Here is an 18,901-nt window from a genome sequence, read left to right as displayed (position 1 = left end):
CCCCCACCTTCAATAGGCTCGGTCCTCCTCCCTTCTAAAGTTTGTTGGAGTGACCTGGCCTTCTGGGGGTGGGGGTGGGGGGGGTGGGCAAGGATCAGAGAGGCTCATCAGGCTCTCAGAGAAGGAAAGTCACAATATACTCCACAGCCCACATCTTGGCCCAGCCCGGGCCTCCATGCCCTGCTGTCTCTTGGCCACCAGTACCCAGGAGGTGAGGCCTGGCAGACCAGCCACGAGCCTGGGGACGGGGTGGTTCTCAGAGAGCTGGGTCAATATTTGTTGACTGACTGACGGACTACATTGGAAGCCCAGCCCTCAGGCAGTGGGGTGTGTCCTCCTGGGCAGGAGCAGGGATTGAGTTTCATGCAGGAACAGGTTGGGGGACAGACCCAGCACTGCCCACTGGCCGGGAAACAGAGCACCTTCCAGCAGGTAGGCCTGGCAAGGAGGGGGCTCCACAATCGGCTGGGAGGGGCCGCTCTGAGTCAGGGGTGTCTAGAAGGGGTCGTGGGGCTCAGGGTTGCCAGGGGGCCACCGGAACCTGGGGGGCAGCGAGCAGCACTGATGGGGGCAGGGAGGCCCTGGCCGGGAGCCTGACGGGGAGAAAGTGGCAGATTCTGTACAGGTGGGGCCTCTGTCGCCCAGACTCCGCATACCTGGAGGCCCAGGCCCGGCCCTCCCTCCTCAGACGCCAGCAGGCAAAGTGACCTCAGGGTGCGCCCTTTCACAGGTACCTCAGGAGGAGGAAGTGGCCACTGGGCGCCAGAGGAGGGGGGCTGGGAAAGGAGGGGGCGTCTGGAAAAGGAAAGGGGCGCCTGGCGGTGAGAACGCAGGGGAGAGGAGGAGAGGCCGGGGGAGAAAGGGGCACTGGGGGAGAAAAAGGGTGTAGCAGGGAAAGGGGGTAGGGGGGCCTGGGAGAGAGAAGGGAGCACGGGGGGCAGGGAAGGCAGAAAGAAGGGGGCTGGGGAAGGAGGATGGGGGGGTGAGGGGCTGCCCAGTGCGGACAGAGGGGCGCCCAGGAACGGAGGGGGAACAGGGAAGGGGGGGGATGGGTTTGTCAGAAGAGGAACCAGGCATCTGGGAGAGAAGGGGGCCCCAGGCTGGAGTGGGCAAGCCCCCAAGGAAAAGAAGGGGGCTTTCAGAAGGGGGGGGGGGGAGAGGACACAGTGGGGGGCCCGCCGCAGGGTAGGTGGTAGAAGGGAGTTACCCAGGGGAAGAGGGGACATCTAGGGTGGGAGGGCTTGGCAGTTTAGAGGAGGTGCTCTGGGAAGGGAAGGGCCCCCCTGAGGGAGAAGGAGCCCGCCTGGAGGAGAGAGGGGGTGCTGGAGAGAGCGGCCCCCCTCCCCGTGAGCATCCCTGCCCCCGCCACCCAGGTTACATGGGGATGAGGGCCTCAGGCCCTGGGCGCCTGAGAATTTGGCTCCCCAGGCTGGAACCCAGCCCCCGTGGGTGCTGCTGACCCTGCCTGGTGAAAGTGGCCCGGGCCCAACCTGCTGGCCTCCAGTTCGACTCTCCTGTCCCCCACGGGCCCCTGGTGGCCAGCCACGCTTCCTGTCACCCTGTGGCGCTTTCACGCTGTCACATGCTCTACAGCCCGTAGTTTGTACCTCTGGCCACCGCCCACCTGTGCCCTGGTCGCCGTCACTATCCATCACCGCTGAATGTCACCATGCCGCCTGTCACTCAGCGGCATCGCACGTTTTCTGGTGCTTGGGACCACCTTTACGCGACCACCGGGCCCGCTTGTCACGCATGTCTCCGTCACACCCAGAGGCAGGTACTGCAAGAGCAGTCGCGGGTGCCGTCAGAGCACAGGGTGACCCCGCTCCCCGTCCCCCCGCACTCGGTGCGCGACGGGCTCCGTCCACTCGACGGCTGCCCACCGAGTACCTGCTGGGTGGCGGGCGGGCGGCTGGGAGCCGGCGGGTCCGCGAGAGCACCAGCCCCTGGCCCCGGCAGCCCTCGGCGCCGGCGAGGGAGGGCGCGGCCACGGCCTCGGCGGCCCCCAGAGCCTTCGAGAGCAGCTCTAACCCTGGGCGGCCCCTCCCCCGCTCCGCGCTTCCAGAGGCCGCGAGAGGGTTGGGAGTTTCCCCCCAAGGCAGCGGTGAGCTCACCGGGGCCGGAGCCCAGCCCTCAGCGTCCTGGACAAAGGTGGAAGGAATGCAGGCTGTTGGGCATGAGTCACAGACGCCTCTGCCTCTCTCGGACTCTCCCACCGAGTCGCCCCCGGGGCCGTGCAGGGTCAGCAGAGCCACCAGGGTTCCCGCGGCGGCCGCCGAGACAAGGCCGGCTTGCGGCGGGGAGAAAAGAGGAGCGAACGCTGCGCTGGGGGTCCCTAGGAAGGAGGACTTCAGACGGAAGTGACTTGTGGGTCCGCCGGGCCAAGCCGCAGCGACAAGAAAAGCTGCCACCGGCCGGATTTAGGTTAGAGGGGAGAAAGAACTCCAACGGCTGAAGGGACGACCGGACCTCACACACAGGTTCCTGGAGGAACGTTACAGGGCAGCCTGGGGGGGCCGAGAGTCATCCTGCGAAGACGCAGCAAAACCCAGAGCCCCCCTCCGGCCTCCCCAGATGCCTCTCGTTCCGGGCGGCTCTCCTAGGCACGCTCAGAACCACAGGGCACGGCCGGGAGCTCAGCCACTGTTTGCAGAGCCTGTGGCCGTCCGCAGGGTCTGTCGAGAGTTCAGCTCTGTTTCGGGGATTTCAGAGGGCCCATGCTTGACTCCCCCCACCCTCTCTCGCCAGCTAAGCCTGTTGCTCGCTACCACAGCCATCGGAGGCCATCCTTGTGTGCCGCCTGTCCCGAGTTTGCAGAAACCTCGTCTTCTCGGTGGGCCTCCCGAGCCTGTGTCTTGAGGCTCTTTCCAGAGTCTTTTTTCAGAACCTGGCTTTCTAGAGGGTCTGTCCCTACTTCCCTGGGTCCAAGATTTGCTGTCAAGGCAGACGCTGCCCTGCGCGTAGAACCCCTCCCTGTCTGCGGAGTTTGCCTGGGGTCCTCGTCTGGGATGCCTCTTTGTGCCTGAAGACATTGTTCCTGTGTGCAGAGCTTTGTTTGCAGTGCCCGTCCCTGTCAGCAGACCTTGTTTCCTCCGCAGCCTGTGTCTAGACTATGCCCCTGTTTGCAGAGGCTTTTCTTATTTCAGAGTCCGGTTCTGTCTGCGAAACCTGAGCCCTATTTGTGCAACCTATGACGTTTTGGGGGGGCCTCTAGCCGTTTGCACGCCCCATCTGAATTTCCCTGGATAAAAACTGTACCTGCCTGTAAGAGCTATTCCTATGAAGAGTTATCGCTGTCAGAGGTCACCCTGTCTTTCTGGGAGCACCTGTGTCTTTCTGCGGAGCACATTCCCGTTTGCAGAGCCTATCCTGTCTGCACACTCTGTTCCTAATTCTACGTGTAACTGTTAGCAGAACGTGCCCCTACTCACAGAGCCTTTATCTGTTGCCAGAATTCATCTTTTTCTATGAGGTCTGTCCCTGTTTGCAGAACCTGGGCTCCCTACAGACCCCAGCCCTGTTTCAAGATCTTGCCCAAGTCTGGGACACCCGTGCTTGAACGCAAAGCTGATTTCCCTGCCGGCTCATTTCAGCAAACCCTGCCTCTCTGAAAAGCTGTCGCTGTTAACAGAACCCGTCTGTTTGCAGAGCACTGTCGGCTTACAAAACCTCTCCCGATCTGCCAAGTCTCTGTGTGTAGAGCCTCCGTCTGCAGAGCCTGTGTCTTTTGTCAGAGTCTGGATCTCTTTGCAGCATTCATGATGGTTTGCCCAGCCTGTTCCCATCTCCCTGTATGCAGGATTTGGGTCTGTTTTCCAAGGCTGTTCCTGCTTGCAGAGTCGGACCATGCCTAGAGATGTTTTGCTTACTTCAAGAGACTGCCTCTGTCTGGGCAGATGCTGTGCTGTTTGCAGAGCCTTGCGTATCTAGGTACCTGTCCGTATCTGCCGTCTGTCCCTTATATAAAGGATACCTACCTTAAGGGTTTGTCCCCACCCACATTTACAAAGTCTTTCCCCACCTGCAAAGTTCCTCCACGCCTGTGGAATCGGGAGCCGTTCGCAGAGTCTTTTTTGTGTTCACAACCTTCGCTTGTTTGCCCGGCTGCTTGTTTGTCTGACTTTCCCTGGATAGAGTCGGTGTCTCTTTGTTCAGGCTGTCCTTACACAGACAGTTGGTCCCTGACCACAGAACTCATTTTTGCCAAGAGACCCTGTGCTTGTTGTATCCCTTTCTTCAGTCTGAGGAAGTTGTCCCTGTTTGCAGAGCCTATGCTTGTATGCAGAGCCTTTTTCTGTCCGCATAGCCTATCACTCTCCGAGGGTGCCGTGTCTCTTTGCATAGCCTGTCCCTGACTGCCTGGAAGACCCAGGCCTATTGGCAGCTCTGTCCCTCAACGCAGAGCCTGTCTTTGTCTGCAGGATTCAGTCGAATGCCAGAAGTCTGTTGTGCAGGGTCTACCCCTGGCTGCAGAATCTGTTCTGTTCCCAGCACAACCTTTGCCTGTCTGCATAACGTGCCTCTGTCTCCAGTGACTGCCCCTGACTGCAGATCTCGTCTGTCTGCACAGCCTGTTTCTCACTGCTTGCTTGCAGAGGTCCCTACGTTCAAGACCCATCCCTGCCCACAGAGCTTGGCCCTGTTTCAGGAGCACAACCACAGACGACAAACCTGTTCCCTGTTTGCAAAGCCTCTGTGCCAGGGTCTGTCCTGCTTTGCTGCCATTTGTGACTTGAGAGCCCCCCGAATGAAAGGCCTGTTCTATGATGACAGCGCTTTGGAGAGCTGCAGGTGGGGAGAGTTCTTGCCTGGAGCCCAGAGCACAGGTGGCCGGGGCCTGAGGACTCTGGCTCTTGTTTCTTCCCTCGTTCCCACCTGGCCTAGGATGGACGTCAACAAGGGCCTCCCAGCCATTGACAGCCACAGGGACCTCCACGTATGGATCATCGAGGTGAGGGGCACAGCCAGACAGCAGAGCTGGGGACACAGAGAGTGCGCAGTCTCTGAGACTAGGCTTCTCCCTCCCCCCACCAACTCGGAGCTCCCTCCTGTCCCCCACCCCAGAGGGTCATGGAGGGTAGGTGGCTGGGGGACGGTCCTGCTGAGCTGTCACTAGGCACCCTCCTCTCCCAGAACCTGAGGATGGAGCCAGTACCCGAGAAGGCTTATGGGAACTTCTTCGAGGAGCACTGCTACATCGTCCTCCATGTGAGCATTTGGGGAGTCTGTCTGAGGGGTGGGGACTCCCCGGCTGGGGAGTCAGCTGATGCAGACCAAGCTCCACCCCAGGAAGAGGGAGGCCGGCAGCCAGAGCATCCACCCTACAAGGGGGCGCCTGCCTTTGAGGCCTCTTTGCCCCCCTCGGACCTCCAGCCCCGGGGAGGCGCCTGCCCAGTCCCCTCAAGGCCCTCAGTGCATCCTGGGTCTCAGTCTCCACCCCACCCCTGGGGCCTCTGCGCCCCCCGCCCCCTAACACCTGGGCCCTAGGTTCCCCAGAGCCTCAAGGCCACGCAGGGGGCGTGCAGCGACCTGCACTACTGGGCGGGGAAGGAGGCGGGCGCCGAGGCGCAGGACGCGGCCGAAGCCTTCGTGCAGCGGCTGCAGGAGGCGCTGGGTGGCGCCACCGTGCAGCACCGGGAGGCGCAGGGCCACGAGTCCGACTGTTTCCGCAGCTACTTCCGCCCGGGAATCATGTGAGTGCGGGCGGGGACCCGGGGCGGCGGGTGGCTGGGCGGCCTGGGGTGACCCTCTCCTCCCTGGTGTGGGGGTGTCGGGGGAGGGGGAGACGTCCTGTCTGGGGTACAACTCTCATACCCTACCATGTTGCCCCAATTCACGGATACGCTTATGCCCCCACTTGGACACAACCGACCCATGTAAAGTATACGATCGGTGATGTTTTTTTCAGTACGTTCACCGACTTGGGCAACCGTGCCCACAGTTGCGGAACACCTTTGTCACCCCAAAAAGAAGCCCCGTACCCCTCCCAACACTCTCCCTTCCCGCCCCCCACCCCCACATTTTCTTCATCCAGTCTGCAAAAATTTGCCTATTCCGGACATGTTTATAAATGGAACCGTACGACACGTGGTGTGGGGATAGAACACATTTTATTTACGTATTTATCACTCAGGGGATGTTTGGATTGCTTCCACGTTGGCCTGTGATGGTTAATGCTGTTGTTAACATTCGTACGCATGGGTTCCCCCCCCCCCCCCGGTTTTATCGAGATATAATTGACGTGCATCACTAGCTTGATGGTGTGGCTTAGAGGCAGCGTGAAGTGATCACCACACTGCACTTGGTTGACGCCCGCCTCCTCTACAAGCTTTTTTGTGTGGACGTGTTTTTCATTTCCCTTGGGTATATACCCAGTCGTGGACGCCAAGGGTGTTTTGAGTTTGCCTTTCCGTTACTGTGCCCGCTAGAAATATGTCTTTTGCTGTAAATTGCTTCACAACGTATTAAATTAATAACTGCAACGTAGTAAGTTAAACCGTAGGAAAATGCCAGTATTGGGTCGTTTCTGATTCGTACACTTAAACCCCTACGGGAACGCATTTGCGCACGCACCCGCAGAAAACACACCATGCCCATACGATGAGCCTATAGGAGGGCTCGTCTACACATGTACGTCAATGTGCGTGTCTGTGTGCACACAAACGTGCTGTTGCCAAATTGCACGCACTCACATCTATACTTACGTGGATAAACAGATGCCCTTATGCCCCTCCTTGTATACGTGGTATACAAGTATACAAACATGGTATACAGGTACATGCGCATGTGCACAACATGCATGTATTTACATCTATACACGGATAAACATACTATGCCCTGCACGCATACACGTACAGGTACACGCACGTGTCCCCCTGTCTACACGCACACTCCCGCCCCATGTGTGTGCTCATGTGTTTGTGCACACTTTTCATATGCGCTTGCACACGTGTGTGCTCACACCTGCACTCACTCCTGCACGGAGCTGTGGAGGGTCTTAACTGCGACGCCCGCCCCCCACCCCGCCCCCGCCCCAGCTACAGGAGAGGGGGCCTGGCCTCTGCCCTCACGCACATGGAGACCAACCTGTACAACATCCAGCGACTGCTGCACGTCCAGGGGAGGAAGCACGTGTCGGCCACCGAGGTGAGGACCGCCCCGGGTGCCGCTTGATCTTCGGGCTCAGGTCGGACTGTGTGCCGAAGTGCAGGGAAGCGCGGAGGGTGGAGGCGGGCGGTGGGGGCACCGTGCGCTGTCGCTGTCGGCATTCCCAGGTGGCCCATCTTGAAGGAGGAGGGGGAGGGCAGAGCCAGGCTGCCAGCCCCACCCCTCCGTGACTCCTCTGATCCTGTTTTCTCACCCATCCCGTGGGCACACTAAGAACTTGGGGAGGCGACGCGGACCAAACGGTGCACCCGGATGGTCCGTGTAAGCACCGTGGGCAGTAGCGTGCTGTGCGGTGGGGGGTGCACAGCCCCACACTCTTCGGGCGCATCGTCCTCACCACCCACGGGCGCACATGCTGTCTCCCACGGATTCAGTGACCATACATCCCCGGTCGTGCAGGGACAACGCGCAGCCCAGGTTTTGCCCGTCACGTTGGCATGATTATTCAGCATCCGTCCTTTTACTCCCCAGAGTGTCTCTGTTTGCATGATAACTATCCTTTTCCACGGATAGCACGTTGTCCCCCATGCGGAGACACGTACGTTGTCACCCACGAGCTCACGCACTGGTTCCCATTTGATGTGCCCCCGTATACGTACACATGAGCGTGTACACACACATCTACGCCCATGGGTAAACAGATGCGCTCCGCTTGTGTGCACATTACGCGTACAGATGTGCAGCTGCAGACACGCACGGAGTGAAGAGTGTCATAATCCTGTAGATCCCGTGAAATGCAGCATTACCTCCGGTAGTGCCTAGAGAGACACACAGCTACACCCACAGGGTGACCTTCGAAGTCTCATACGGTGACACAGATGCGTGCTTCCACACCACAATACTGGTGCAGTGGTCACACATACACCAGGTCGCACACAGCCTCGTGCACACGAGTGAGCTGTGCTCATGTGGGTGGAGATGGGCTGTGGTGCCCCTCCACCTGGGTGCTGGTGGTATGGCACCCTGTTTCCTGCCCTGCCCCTCCTGGCTCTGGCAGGTGGAGCTCTCTTGGAGCAGCTTTAATAAGGGGGACATCTTCCTGCTGGACCTGGGCAAGGTGATGATCCAGTGGAATGGGCCTGAGACCAGCATTCCTGAGAAGGCACGGGTCAGTGTCTACCCTGGGAACTAAGGGATGCAGGGCTCAGGGAGAAGGGTGTCCATCCTCCAGACCCCTCAGGAGGTGGGCTTGGTTGTGCCACTACAACCTTAGAAGCACCTGCTATGTGCAAGCTGAGTCCAGACCCTGCCCCTGACCCCAGCCTCTGGGAGCTGAGCTGCGACGGGAAGGATCTGGGATAGACTGTCAGCGGTGAGCGGGGGCCATGCTGGGGAAGCCCTGACTGCCAGGTCCTCTCCTGCAGGGCCTGGCCCTGACCTGCAGCCTCCGGGACAGGGAGCGCGGTGGTCGCGCACAGATTGGCGTGGTGGATGATGAAGTTGAAGCCACTGACCTCATGCGGATCATGGAAGCCGTGCTGGGCTGCAGAGTGGGCAACCTGCCTGCCACCAGGCCCGACAAGAGCGTTAACCAGCTGCAGAAAGCCAGCGTCCGTCTCTACCAGTGAGCAGATCTTGGGGGTGGGCAGAGTCTGCATGCCTGGGTCTGCACGTCTGTCGTTCCAGCCGTAACACAGTGTCTCTAGAAAGGCCTCCAGAAAAGGCCCGTGGGTTTCTGGAGCAAGCCACGTGGGGCTCTGGGTCCAGCCTGTACTCTTGCATGACTGCTCTTCTGAGAAATCCATTGTACAGATAGGGCAACTGAGGCACTGGAGGCCCAGAGAGCAGCCTAAGGCTCCACGGCAAGACTGTGGTGAAGTTAAGACTTCATCCTGGGGCCCCAGACCCCATGCCTTCTGCCTCTGCGAGGACTAAAGGGGGCTGGAGTGGAGCCCACGGAGGGGCTGAGCTGCCCACCTCTGGATGCCTGTCCCCCAGTGTCTGTGAGAAGGATGACGACTTGGTGATCCAGGAGTTGGCGACCTGCCCACTAACCCAAGACCTACTGCGGGAAGAGGTGAGACAGGCCTGGCCCCGGCTCGTCATGCATCCCCGCCCACCCACGACCCCAGCCCAGTCTGGGCCACCTACCAACCAGTCCCTCTCTTGCTCCCAGGACTACTATATCCTGGACCAGGGTGGTTTCAAGATCTACGTGTGGCAGGGACGCCTGTCCAGCCTCCAAGAGAAAAAGGCTGCCTTCAGCCGGGCTCTGGTAAAGCTGTTGGGCCCTGTCTCAAGGGGACGTCGAGCTGCCCTGGGGTCTGAGGGAAGAAATGGCAGTACTCTGAAATCTAAGCTGGGAGACATCCATTCCTGGGGGCCTTTAAGGGAAGGTAGTCCTATCCTTGGGCCAGGAGATGGGTCCATCCTGCCCTAGGAGCCTGTCTGATAGAGGAGGACATGGCTTTGCCCTGGGGTCTAAGCCTGGAGACAAAGCACCCAATCTGATGACGGGGACACAGTTCTGCCCAGTGGTCCGAGGGTCCCTCTCCGGTACCAGGGGCATGCAGCCTGCCCTGGGAGCCCTGACAGGGGTTGGGGGAGCGAGCACCCAAGAAACCATGTGTAAAAGGGTCCTCGTGTAAAACATGGACCTGCCTTGAGGTCTGAGAAGCAAGCCGCACTGGGCACCCCTCCTTGTCGAGGAGGGGAGACAGGGCTCTGCCTGGGGCCTGGAGGGGGCGGCGGTTGTCATGGGCCGCCCTTCCCGAGGCCCGGACTAAAGGGACCTTGCTTGTCCTCAGGGACCTCAGAGAAGTCGGTAGTAAAGGAGCCAACTTCTTAAGCGGGTCATGAGCGCGGTTAATTAATACTGCTCTGCGCTCAGCTGAGCGTCAGGTCCCCGAGGGTGGAGCGGAGAATTGGGCCCTCGGGCCGCACGCCTGACAGAGCCCCCGCTCCAGGGCTTCATCCAGGCCAAAGGCTACCCGACCTACACCAACGTGGAGGTGGTGAACGACGGCGCCGAGTCGGCCTCGTTTAAACAGCTCTTCCAGTCTTGGTCTACCAAGCAGCGCGGGAACAAGAGCTTCGGCAGGCTAAGTGAGCGCGTGGGGCGGGGCCGGAGGGGCGGGGCCTGAGGGGCGGGGCCCGAGAGGTGGGGCGGGGACTTCGGCCGGAATGGAAGAGGGGGCGGGACAAGGTCGGGGGCGTGGCCTTGGGGGCGGGGCCGGCGTGGGGCCGCACCCAGAACTTGGACGGGATGGGAGAGCGGGCGGGGCGGGGCCGGCGCGGGGCGGCACCCTGGACCTTGCGTTGGACGGAAGACTAAGCGGGACCAGGTGCGGGAGATAGTTGGGGCGGGGCGCGGCCCACGCGGAGCGGGGTCTGCGGGGGACAGAGTGGGGCCGCCAGGGGGCAGCCCCCAGAAAGCGCCACCGGGTGGGGGAGCGTGGCCAGAGTGGGCTTTCTTTTGAGTGATGGGCGGACGCGGTTGGCGAGGGCGACGACGCCCGTGACACCCCGTGTCCTCCCGTCAGGTAAATCGATTCAGGTAAGGCCGGATGTGGGCAAGCTGCAGAGTCGGCCTGAGCTAGCTGCCCAGCTCAGGATGGTGGACGACGCTTCCGGGAAGGTGGAGGTAAGGGGGCATTAGCTCGGCTGGGAGAAGATAGGCACGCAGGGGTAGGCTTTGTCTTCAGCTGAATGGTATGGCTGCTAAAGTGCCCCAAGTTGCGCATCTACGCAGGGACACCCAGGGGCGTGTGTACGTATACACACGCCCTCCCTCCTGCTGGCTCCTACGCGTGACGCCTGATCAATCTGTGCAGCTGTGGCCACTTGCTCACGTAACACTTGGCACACGGCACGGTAACGCTTCAAGATACTTGATTGTGCCCTTCGGTCAAACATGACACAACCGTACATATGCCACAGACACAGACGCACACGCCTAATTGCACCTAATCAGCCAAGTTAACCAACTGCAAACATGTAATTGTACAAATTCTGCATCACACGTGATCATAGACACACAGAACGCTCGACCCACAGGAACACACCGACACGGTACAGCGTCACATGTAATCTGTCCCCGCCCACACAGGCACATACTGTCAGCCGCCTGGGCTCAGATCAGTGTTCTGGGAGATGTAGGGATTGCATCTTGACATCTCATCTGATCCCTCGTAGAGCCCTTCATTCCTCTGGGCCTCGGTTTTTTTTACCTATAAAGTGGAGGCAAAAACTCTGGTTCCATCTGGCCCATGGCTGGTGTGGGGATGCTGTAAAATTCTGGGAACAGGACTTCTGGGCCCATGTGAAGGGCTCCTAGTTCTCAAGGTAGGTCGAGGTCAGAGAAAATGCCATTTCTCCAAGGTTCCCTCCTGTATTTGTCCTAATATGGATGGACAGAGGCTGTTAGAAGAGACCAAGACAGGAGGAGACGTGGCAAGGTGTGGGGGAGCAGGGAGAAGGGAAGAGAGGGAAGGAGGACAGGGAGAGACAGAAGAGACAGAAAGACAGAGGAGGGAGGAGACAGGGTTGGGGGGATGGGATGAAGAGCAAGAGGGATGGGGTACACAGAGGGGGACAACACAGAGGGGAGGGCAAAGGTGGGAAGGAAGGAGGTCTTGCCACTCGGGCTCCAAGCACAGAGGCCGGGAGGGGATCCCTTCCAGCAGGCAGGCAGGCCAGGGGAGCCCCTGATCCAGGAGGCCTAGCTGCCAGGGAAGTGCTGCTCCTGGGTAGCGCGTGTGGTCCCAGTCAGTCTCTTCTGCAAGAGTCTGGTTGCTCTGGTCTGGAGGACACCTTCCCCAGAGACAGCTACCAGGCCCTGTGTGGGCACATAATGTCCAGACTTTGTTTCCTGCCATTGTCAAGGTGGGTGTGGCTATGCCCACTTTCCAGGTGGGAAAGGCTGAAGCTCAGAAGGGTCTCACTGCCCCCACGGCCTGCCTGGGGTTTGAGGCTCCAGAACCCATGCTCGCTACCCATAGGAGCAGGAAATCACGCTCTTCAGTATAAGGAAGTATTTTCCTTTCAGTCTTTGAATAGGCTTTGTCTTTTTAAGTGACACTTGAGAAAAGAATTTTTCCCAGAGCTCAAGGGCTCGCGTCTGGCCCAGCTTCTGCAGCCTTGGCCTGAGCCGCGAGCAGCTGTGCCAGGAGCTGCCTGCCCCTAACCTGCTGTGGCTGGCGGGGGCAGGGTGAGGGTGGTGTGTGGCAGGGCTCAGGTCCGTCCCAGCAGCCTCTGGGGTCCTCACTGCTTGTCCGTCCCAGGCACCGCACGCCAACTGCGTCCCGGCCGACAGCGGGCCAGCGCAAGTGTGGCGGGTCCCAGGGGCCCATGGCGGAAAGGGTCACCTGCAGATCCTTGTGCAGGCCCGGCAGAGATGAGGCAGGCCCGGAGGCCAAGGGGGGCTTTCTGGCTGGGCACAGACTGGCCGGGCTCGTTCGAGAGGAGGAGCCGCCCGCGCCCACTGGTCCTCTGTTCTCCAGGTGTGGTGCATCCAGGACTTAGGCAGACGGCCCGTGGACCCCAAGCGTCATGCACAGCTGTGTGCAGGCAACTGCTACCTCGTCCTCTACGCCTACCAGAGGATGGGCCACGTCCAGTATATCCTGTACCTGTGGCGGGTACGCTGGCCCGAGAGGGGTGGTGGGCACCTTCAGGCCCCAGAGCTGAGGCTCTGAGAATGGGATCTAAGAGCCGCTCCAGGCCCCTGCCATCCCCACCTGCAGGGCCACCGCGCCACCACGCGTGATGTCAAAGCCCTGAACTGCAATGCCGAGGAGCTGGACCTCATGTACCAGGGAGCCCTGGTGCAGGAGCACGTGACCATGGGCAGCGAGCCCCCTCACTTCCTCGCCATCTTCCAGGGCCAGCTGGTGGTCTTCCAGGTAGGGCCCACTTTGCTGCTGTTCCCGCAGCCTCGCCGGCTCTTCTGTGTGCCCATAGCCCTTGCATGCACGTGCTAAGCTTCTCTTCAGCCCAGGGGCCCGTTCACCACCCCCGGTTTCCTGGTGCCGTTAGATACCCAGGAGCTCCAAGAGTGACCCCCGCTTCAGTTTCTTCCCCTGGTCCCCAGAGCCAGCCGCCAAGCAGAAGCACAGGAGAAGAAGTTCAATTGAAAGGGACCCAGGGCCTTGCCTGGGGTCCCCATTTTCTGTCTATAAGGCCTGGGGGAAACCGTGCCCTGACTCCTTGGAGATGGGGGAGGGATCCATTTAGAAAGGGCCTGGTTCCCTGTCATAGGCTGACGGGACCCTCACGCTCTACACCCAGAGGGTCTAGAAAATAGTGGTGGCTTCAAGCGAGGGTCCGGTGGGCCCCAGGGCAGTTTGTCCATCACCGGGACAGGGAGGCGGCTCCCAGGAGCCCTTGCCTCATCCTGAGGCCCAGCCCTCTTACAGGGGCACACGGGGCACGATGGGAAGGAGCAGCCAGCACCTGCCACAAGGCTTTTCCACGTGCAAGGCACCGACAGCTGCAACACCAGGACCGTGGAGGTACCAGCCCGCGCCTCAGCCCTCAACTCCCATGACATCTTCTTGCTGGTCACAGCTAGCGTCTGCTACCTCTGGTTTGGAAAGGTACTCTGTCACTGACCTCTCGACTTTTCCCTCGGGTGGTGTGCCAGGCAAGGGACGGGTCTCCTTCCCAGGAGATGCAGACTTCGTGTCCAGCCCCAGCTAGGCCAGGAGTGGGGTCCTCTGGAACCTGGGGGGAGGCTGAAAGTGACTAGTAGATCTGGGAGTCTGCTGGTCAGAGGCAGGCCAGGCCCAGACTGCCTCCCCTCCTTCCTGCCTCCAGCGAGGAGCATGTCCCTCTTCCCAAGTCTCTCAGGGGGAGGAAAAGGAGGCCTAGTCCGGTTTGCCAGAGTTTCCTCCAATGCTCATAAACCACAAATGACCCCCGAGCCTGGGGTCCCCATCCCATTCTCTGGACCAGGAGAGGGTCCCAGTCCTGGGAGGGGGGAAGGCGGGATCCCTTGCTCATGCGTGCCCTGACATCAGCCTTGGCCTCCTGTGACTCGGGCCCAGCTCCCCAGAGTCCCCTGTGAGTGGGGGAGGTGGGGCTGGAGGTGAAGACCCCTCCCCCTTCAGGGCCTGACCCAGCTCTCTGTGGGCCAGGGCTGCAGCGGTGACCAGCGAGAGATGGCGCGGACGGCGGTCTCTGCCGTCTCTGGGGAGAACAAGGAAACGGTGCTGGAGGGTCAGGAGCCTCCCGGCTTCTGGGAGGCCCTGGGAGGCCGGGCTCCCTACCCCGGCAACAAGAGGTGACAGGGGCTGGGCGGAGGGTGTTCTTATACAGAGGAGGAAACTGAGACCCAGAGAGGGTGGGTGACCACTCAAGGGTCACACAGAGAGCTGGAGAGGCCCCCCCCCAGCACGGAGGCCTCTTGGTCTCCCACTCCAGGAGTTCGTGGGAGCGCAGCCTACCCTTCACTCCCGGGCCCCTGGGTAACGGGGATCAGGAAGATGCCCGGGAGAGCTGGCTAGTGGCGCCCTCTGCTGGCCGAACATGCTCCCTGCATTGTCCCAGTCCCGGACCTGACCAGTGACAGAGGGCAAGAGGGCAAAGCCCCACTCCCAACCCGCAGTCCGCAGGGGTCATGGTACCAGGTGGGGGGGCGGGGGTGTGGGTGTGGGTGTGATATGTGGATAAACAGCGTGTGTGGAGCGTGTAATGGACAAGGGTGTGTGTCAGAGGTTGAGGCCGGGTGAGGCCTTCAAGGGAGGAGGCTGAGTCAGGGCCGCTGTGTGTGTCTGCGGGTCTGGTGTAGGCACTGTACTCACTCCAAGCCCCCTGAGCTCCCCAGTATGACCGTCCCCCTCTCTCAGCCTAGCTTCCCTTCTCCCACCTCGGGCCTGAGGCCGGCTCCCAGCCCGGACCAGGGGAGGGCAGGGCCCCAGCCCAACACCCGTCCCCCCGCCCCGCTAAGCCAGCCGTCCCCTTCCCAGGGGCCACTGCTGGGCAGCTTCCCGGGGCGGCTTGTGTCACAGCTGGCCGTGGCGAGACAGGTCACGTAATGTGCTTTCCCGCTGACAGATGGGGACGCTGAGGCTGGGGCCCAGAGAGCAGCAAGGCGTCTCTGGAGTGAATTATGGGATGGGGGGACCCCAGAGGAGGGCCCGTGTGTCGGCTCCAGGAGAAGCTGTCCCCCTCCCCTGGGGCGGGGGCCCTGTGCTGAGGGCTGGCTCGGTCCAGGCTGCCGAGAGGCGTAGTTCTGTGTGTGCCCCTCACAGCTTGGCTGTCCACGCTGGCCAGGCTCCCCGAGGACGTCTCCGGCTTCCAGCCCCGACTGTTTGAGTGCTCCAGCCACATGGGCCACCTGGTCCTCACGGAAATGGTGTTCTTTAGTCAAGAGGACCTGGACAAGTATGACATCATGTTACTGGACACCTGGCAGGAGGTGAGGTGGCCTCCCCTGTCCGGCTGGGGTGTGAGTGGGGGGGGTGGGGGGTGGGGGGGGTCTCCGTGTCTGTGCAACCGGCTTGAGTGTGCGTGGCTGTGTGTTTCCGGCCGTGTAAGGCTGTAGGGGAGTCTGTGTGATGGCGTGTGACACTGTAACACGTGAGTGAGACACGTGAGTGTCACGTGAGTGACTGTGCATGCATTGTGTGACCACGGGCAGCTCCGTGCCACCAGGAGGCTGCAGGAGACTCTGGCTACGTCTGGGACTTGTGTGCGATTGTGACCAGTTTTGTGGTTGGGCGCCACCGTGTGCCTTGTGACGGTACGTGTGATTCCGGGCGACCGGGTGCCTGTGGCTAACGTGTCAGCGTGAGCGTTTGCAAAGCGAACGACTGACCGCGCGCGCACGCGCGTGTGCTTCCTGCGCGTGACTGTATTGGCCGTGGTGGAGCCCTGGCTGTAACTGGGGAAACTAAGAGACTGGGTGGCCTCAGTGAGTGACTGAGTGACTGTTTGTGTGGCAGGGTCACTATGTTTCTGGGAGGCTACGTGCAGCAGCGGTTTAGGGCTACCTGCGTCTTCCAGGAGCGCGTGCGACTGTGTGATGGGGCGCCATCGTGTTTACGTGCGGCCACGTGTGACTGTAGGGGATCGTGTGTCCGTAGCTGCGATCATGTGGGTGTCTGCGTCACGGGGTCTGTGACACTGTGTGGATGCAGCCACGAGGCTTGCGTGTTCTCATCTCAGAAAAGCCCTTCCTACGGCCCACAAGACCTGACGGCCCTCTCGGGGCCCATGTGCTCCCACTCTCCCCCTCCACTGGCTCTGCCTCAGCCACAGTGGCCTCCCTGCCGCTCCCCTAACACGCTCAGGGCCTTTGCACTGGTTGTTTCTTCCGGTTAGAACACTCGACTTGCTCCCCACGCTTCCCCCAGCTCTTTACTCAAACGTCCCCTTCTCGGGAAGGCTCTCCCTGGGTCTAATTTAAAATGACGGTATTGGGGCGCCTGGGTGGCTCAGTCGGTTAAGCGTCTGACGACTTCAGCTCGGGTCATGATCTCACGGTTCGTGGGTTCGAGCCCCGCACCGGGCTGTGTGCTGACAGGCTCAGAGCCTGGAGCCTGCTTCGGATTCTGTGGATTCTGTGTCTCCCTCTCTCTCTCCCTCCACTGCTCATATTCTGTCTCTCTCCGTCGTAAACGTTAAAAGAAAAAATAGCAGTGTTTCTGCCTCCCCCCCCACACTTGGTGTCTTCTTTCCCTGCCTTGTTTTTCTCCATCTGATATAGTACATATTTTACTTATTTTTGTCTCCCCAGTAAAATGAAAGCTCTGTGAGAGCAGGGATTTTTGCCTGCTTTTCCTCCCATTATTGAACCCCCAGTGCCTAGAACAGTGCCTGGCACACCATAGGTACTCAATAAATATTTGTGACTTGAATGTATATGTGCATGCCTGTGATCTTCTGGCATGTTCAGGGGTGTATGGGTATGGCGGCCAGCCTGCTTGGCTGTGCCTGGTTGGCTGGGGTGTGTGGAGGGGATGTGAGACCAGTTAACGGACAGAAGTGGGAAGGGAGTGGTCAGCTCTGGGCAGCCCCTCCACTCGCCCAAGGCCAGGCCCCCTCTGTGACTCAGATCTTCCTGTGGCTCGGGGAAGCTGCCAGTAAGTGGAAGAAGGAGGCGGTGGACTGGGGCCAGGAGTACCTGAAGACCCACCCGGCAGGGAGGAGCCCTGCCACGCCTATCGTGGTGATCAAGCAGGGCCATGAGCCCCCCACCTTCACTGGATGGTTCCTCGCTTGGGACCCCTACAAGTGGACTGTGAGTGAGGCCTGAACTCCCAGCCCCACCCTACTCCAGGGAGAGTATGCCCTGAGCAGACTGGGAGGAGGCATCGCCTTGTCCGGGGACCTCCCGTGTGGGTGGCGGAGACCTGGTCTTGCCGTCAGGTCCCCTCCTGGGTGCCAGGGGTGCCCTCCATCCTGCCCCCGCCCTGATTCTTGCCCCCAGAACGACCAGTCCTACAAGGAGGTGGTGGATGGCAGCCTGGGAGCAATGCCAGCCATATGTGAGATAACAGCAGTGAGTACTGGGTTCTCCCACCCCGCCCCCCCCCCCAGGCTCCCACCAGGGTCTAGGCTTGGTTGGCATGATCCAAATGGGCAGAACGGACAAGAAAGGAGCCAGGCCCTGGTGGACGGCAGGGTTTGCAGTGGGGGCAAGAGGCCCAGTGGGCTCAGTGTGGCCTCTCCATGGGAGCCTCTCCTCCATACGCCCAGCCTGAGTCCCCTCTCTGAGCAGGAACTCAACGACTTCCAGCTGTCTAGAGGGCCAAGCAATGGCGGGGCAGACCCTTTGACCCTGCAGACCCTCAAGGGCTCTCAGGACGGCTCAGGGAATGAGCTGCAGCCAGGACCCAAGGCAGGTGACGCCAGCACCAACAGCCACCACAGCAGCCCCAGACCCACCATCAATGGGAGCCTGCCCCGCGAACGGCTAATGCATCAGGCTGTTGAAGACCTGCCAGAGGGTGTGGACCCGGCCCGCAAGGAGGTGGGTGCCCGAGGCCCCCCTGCCACTCACTGCCCCCGGAACCGATGCATCTAAAACTGAGCTGGAGGAACCCGGGGCATGACCCACTGATGGTGGGCAGTGGGCAGGTTGCCCGGGAAGACGTGTGTTTCAGAGGGGATGATGGGCAGAGAGATGTGGGAGAGGAGAGCCTTGAGCCCTGCGATGACACCCCTGGGTGGATGGGCCAGGATTCTGGGCTCAGTTGACACGCTGGCCCTGAACCCTCCCCCCGCCAGTTCTATCTCTCAGACTCTGACTTCCAAGAGATCTTTGGCAAGTCCAAGGAAGAATTCTATAGCATGGCCAAGTGGAGGCAGCAGCAGGAGAAGAAGCAGCTTGGCTTCTTCTGAACCCAGGCCCTGCCCGTGTCGGTGCCACTAACGTAGCCAGGACCCCCAGGGGTGCCTTCCCAGCATGCACCTGAGCCCCCGGGGACACCCCGCTGGCATTCCCCCGTCAATAAAAGTCCGTGGCCCTCACAAGGTGTGTTGTAAGGGCTTTCGAGTCTGCATCACTTGGTGGGTCCACCTCTGGAGGGGGAGGGGCCCCTGGGGCTGGAGGGGGAATATTCCAGAGGACGGAGCTCTCTCTGTCTTCCATGGAGGGCTTTGTTTCTTGCTGGTCCTTACCGCCCCAAAGGGACAGACAAGCCTCATACTCACAGTGTGAGTGTGGGGGAGGCGGAGAGAGAGAGGTGCTGGGGCTCCAGTGCTCCCACACACACACACGGGTACACACGTGCACGCACACACACATGCGCCCTCTGTAGGGATCCTTCCGGCATTCAGGGAAAGAGAC

The 18,901-nt window shown here is 60.7% G+C and overlaps 1 protein-coding gene across 4 annotated transcripts; it reads left to right on the top strand.

Annotated features, from left to right (window-relative positions):
* Positions 1–365: 365 nt before the first annotated feature.
* Positions 366–18,597, top strand: VILL (villin like). 4 transcript variants are annotated; one of them, XM_042956614.1, is made up of 21 exons: positions 366–432; positions 615–730; positions 4,885–4,951; positions 5,134–5,208; positions 5,488–5,693; positions 7,038–7,146; positions 8,165–8,275; positions 8,532–8,731; positions 9,106–9,184; positions 9,284–9,382; positions 10,074–10,212; positions 10,650–10,750; positions 12,609–12,746; positions 12,852–13,010; positions 13,524–13,703; positions 14,244–14,389; positions 15,382–15,526; positions 17,165–17,350; positions 17,540–17,611; positions 17,831–18,082; positions 18,340–18,597. In XM_042956614.1, exons 3-21 carry the CDS (start codon positions 4,886–4,888, stop codon positions 18,451–18,453), a joined length of 2,577 nt encoding a protein of 858 aa, XP_042812548.1. In that variant the 5' UTR covers positions 366–432; positions 615–730; position 4,885; the 3' UTR covers positions 18,454–18,597. The 4 variants fall into 4 exon arrangements, with proteins under 4 accessions (XP_042812548.1, XP_042812549.1, XP_042812551.1 ...); XM_042956615.1 differs by lacking the exon at positions 615–730 and having other exon boundaries at positions 383–432; XM_042956617.1 differs by lacking the exons at positions 366–432; positions 615–730 and having other exon boundaries at positions 4,411–4,951.
* The last annotated feature ends 304 nt before the right edge of the window (positions 18,598–18,901 follow it).

This window comes from Panthera tigris, chromosome C2 (assembly GCF_018350195.1).
Source record: "Panthera tigris isolate Pti1 chromosome C2, P.tigris_Pti1_mat1.1, whole genome shotgun sequence".
Classification (NCBI taxonomy): domain Eukaryota; kingdom Metazoa; phylum Chordata; class Mammalia; order Carnivora; family Felidae; genus Panthera; species Panthera tigris.
Note: the sequence above shows the minus strand (reverse complement) of the source record. Positions and strands in the feature narration are given on the sequence as shown.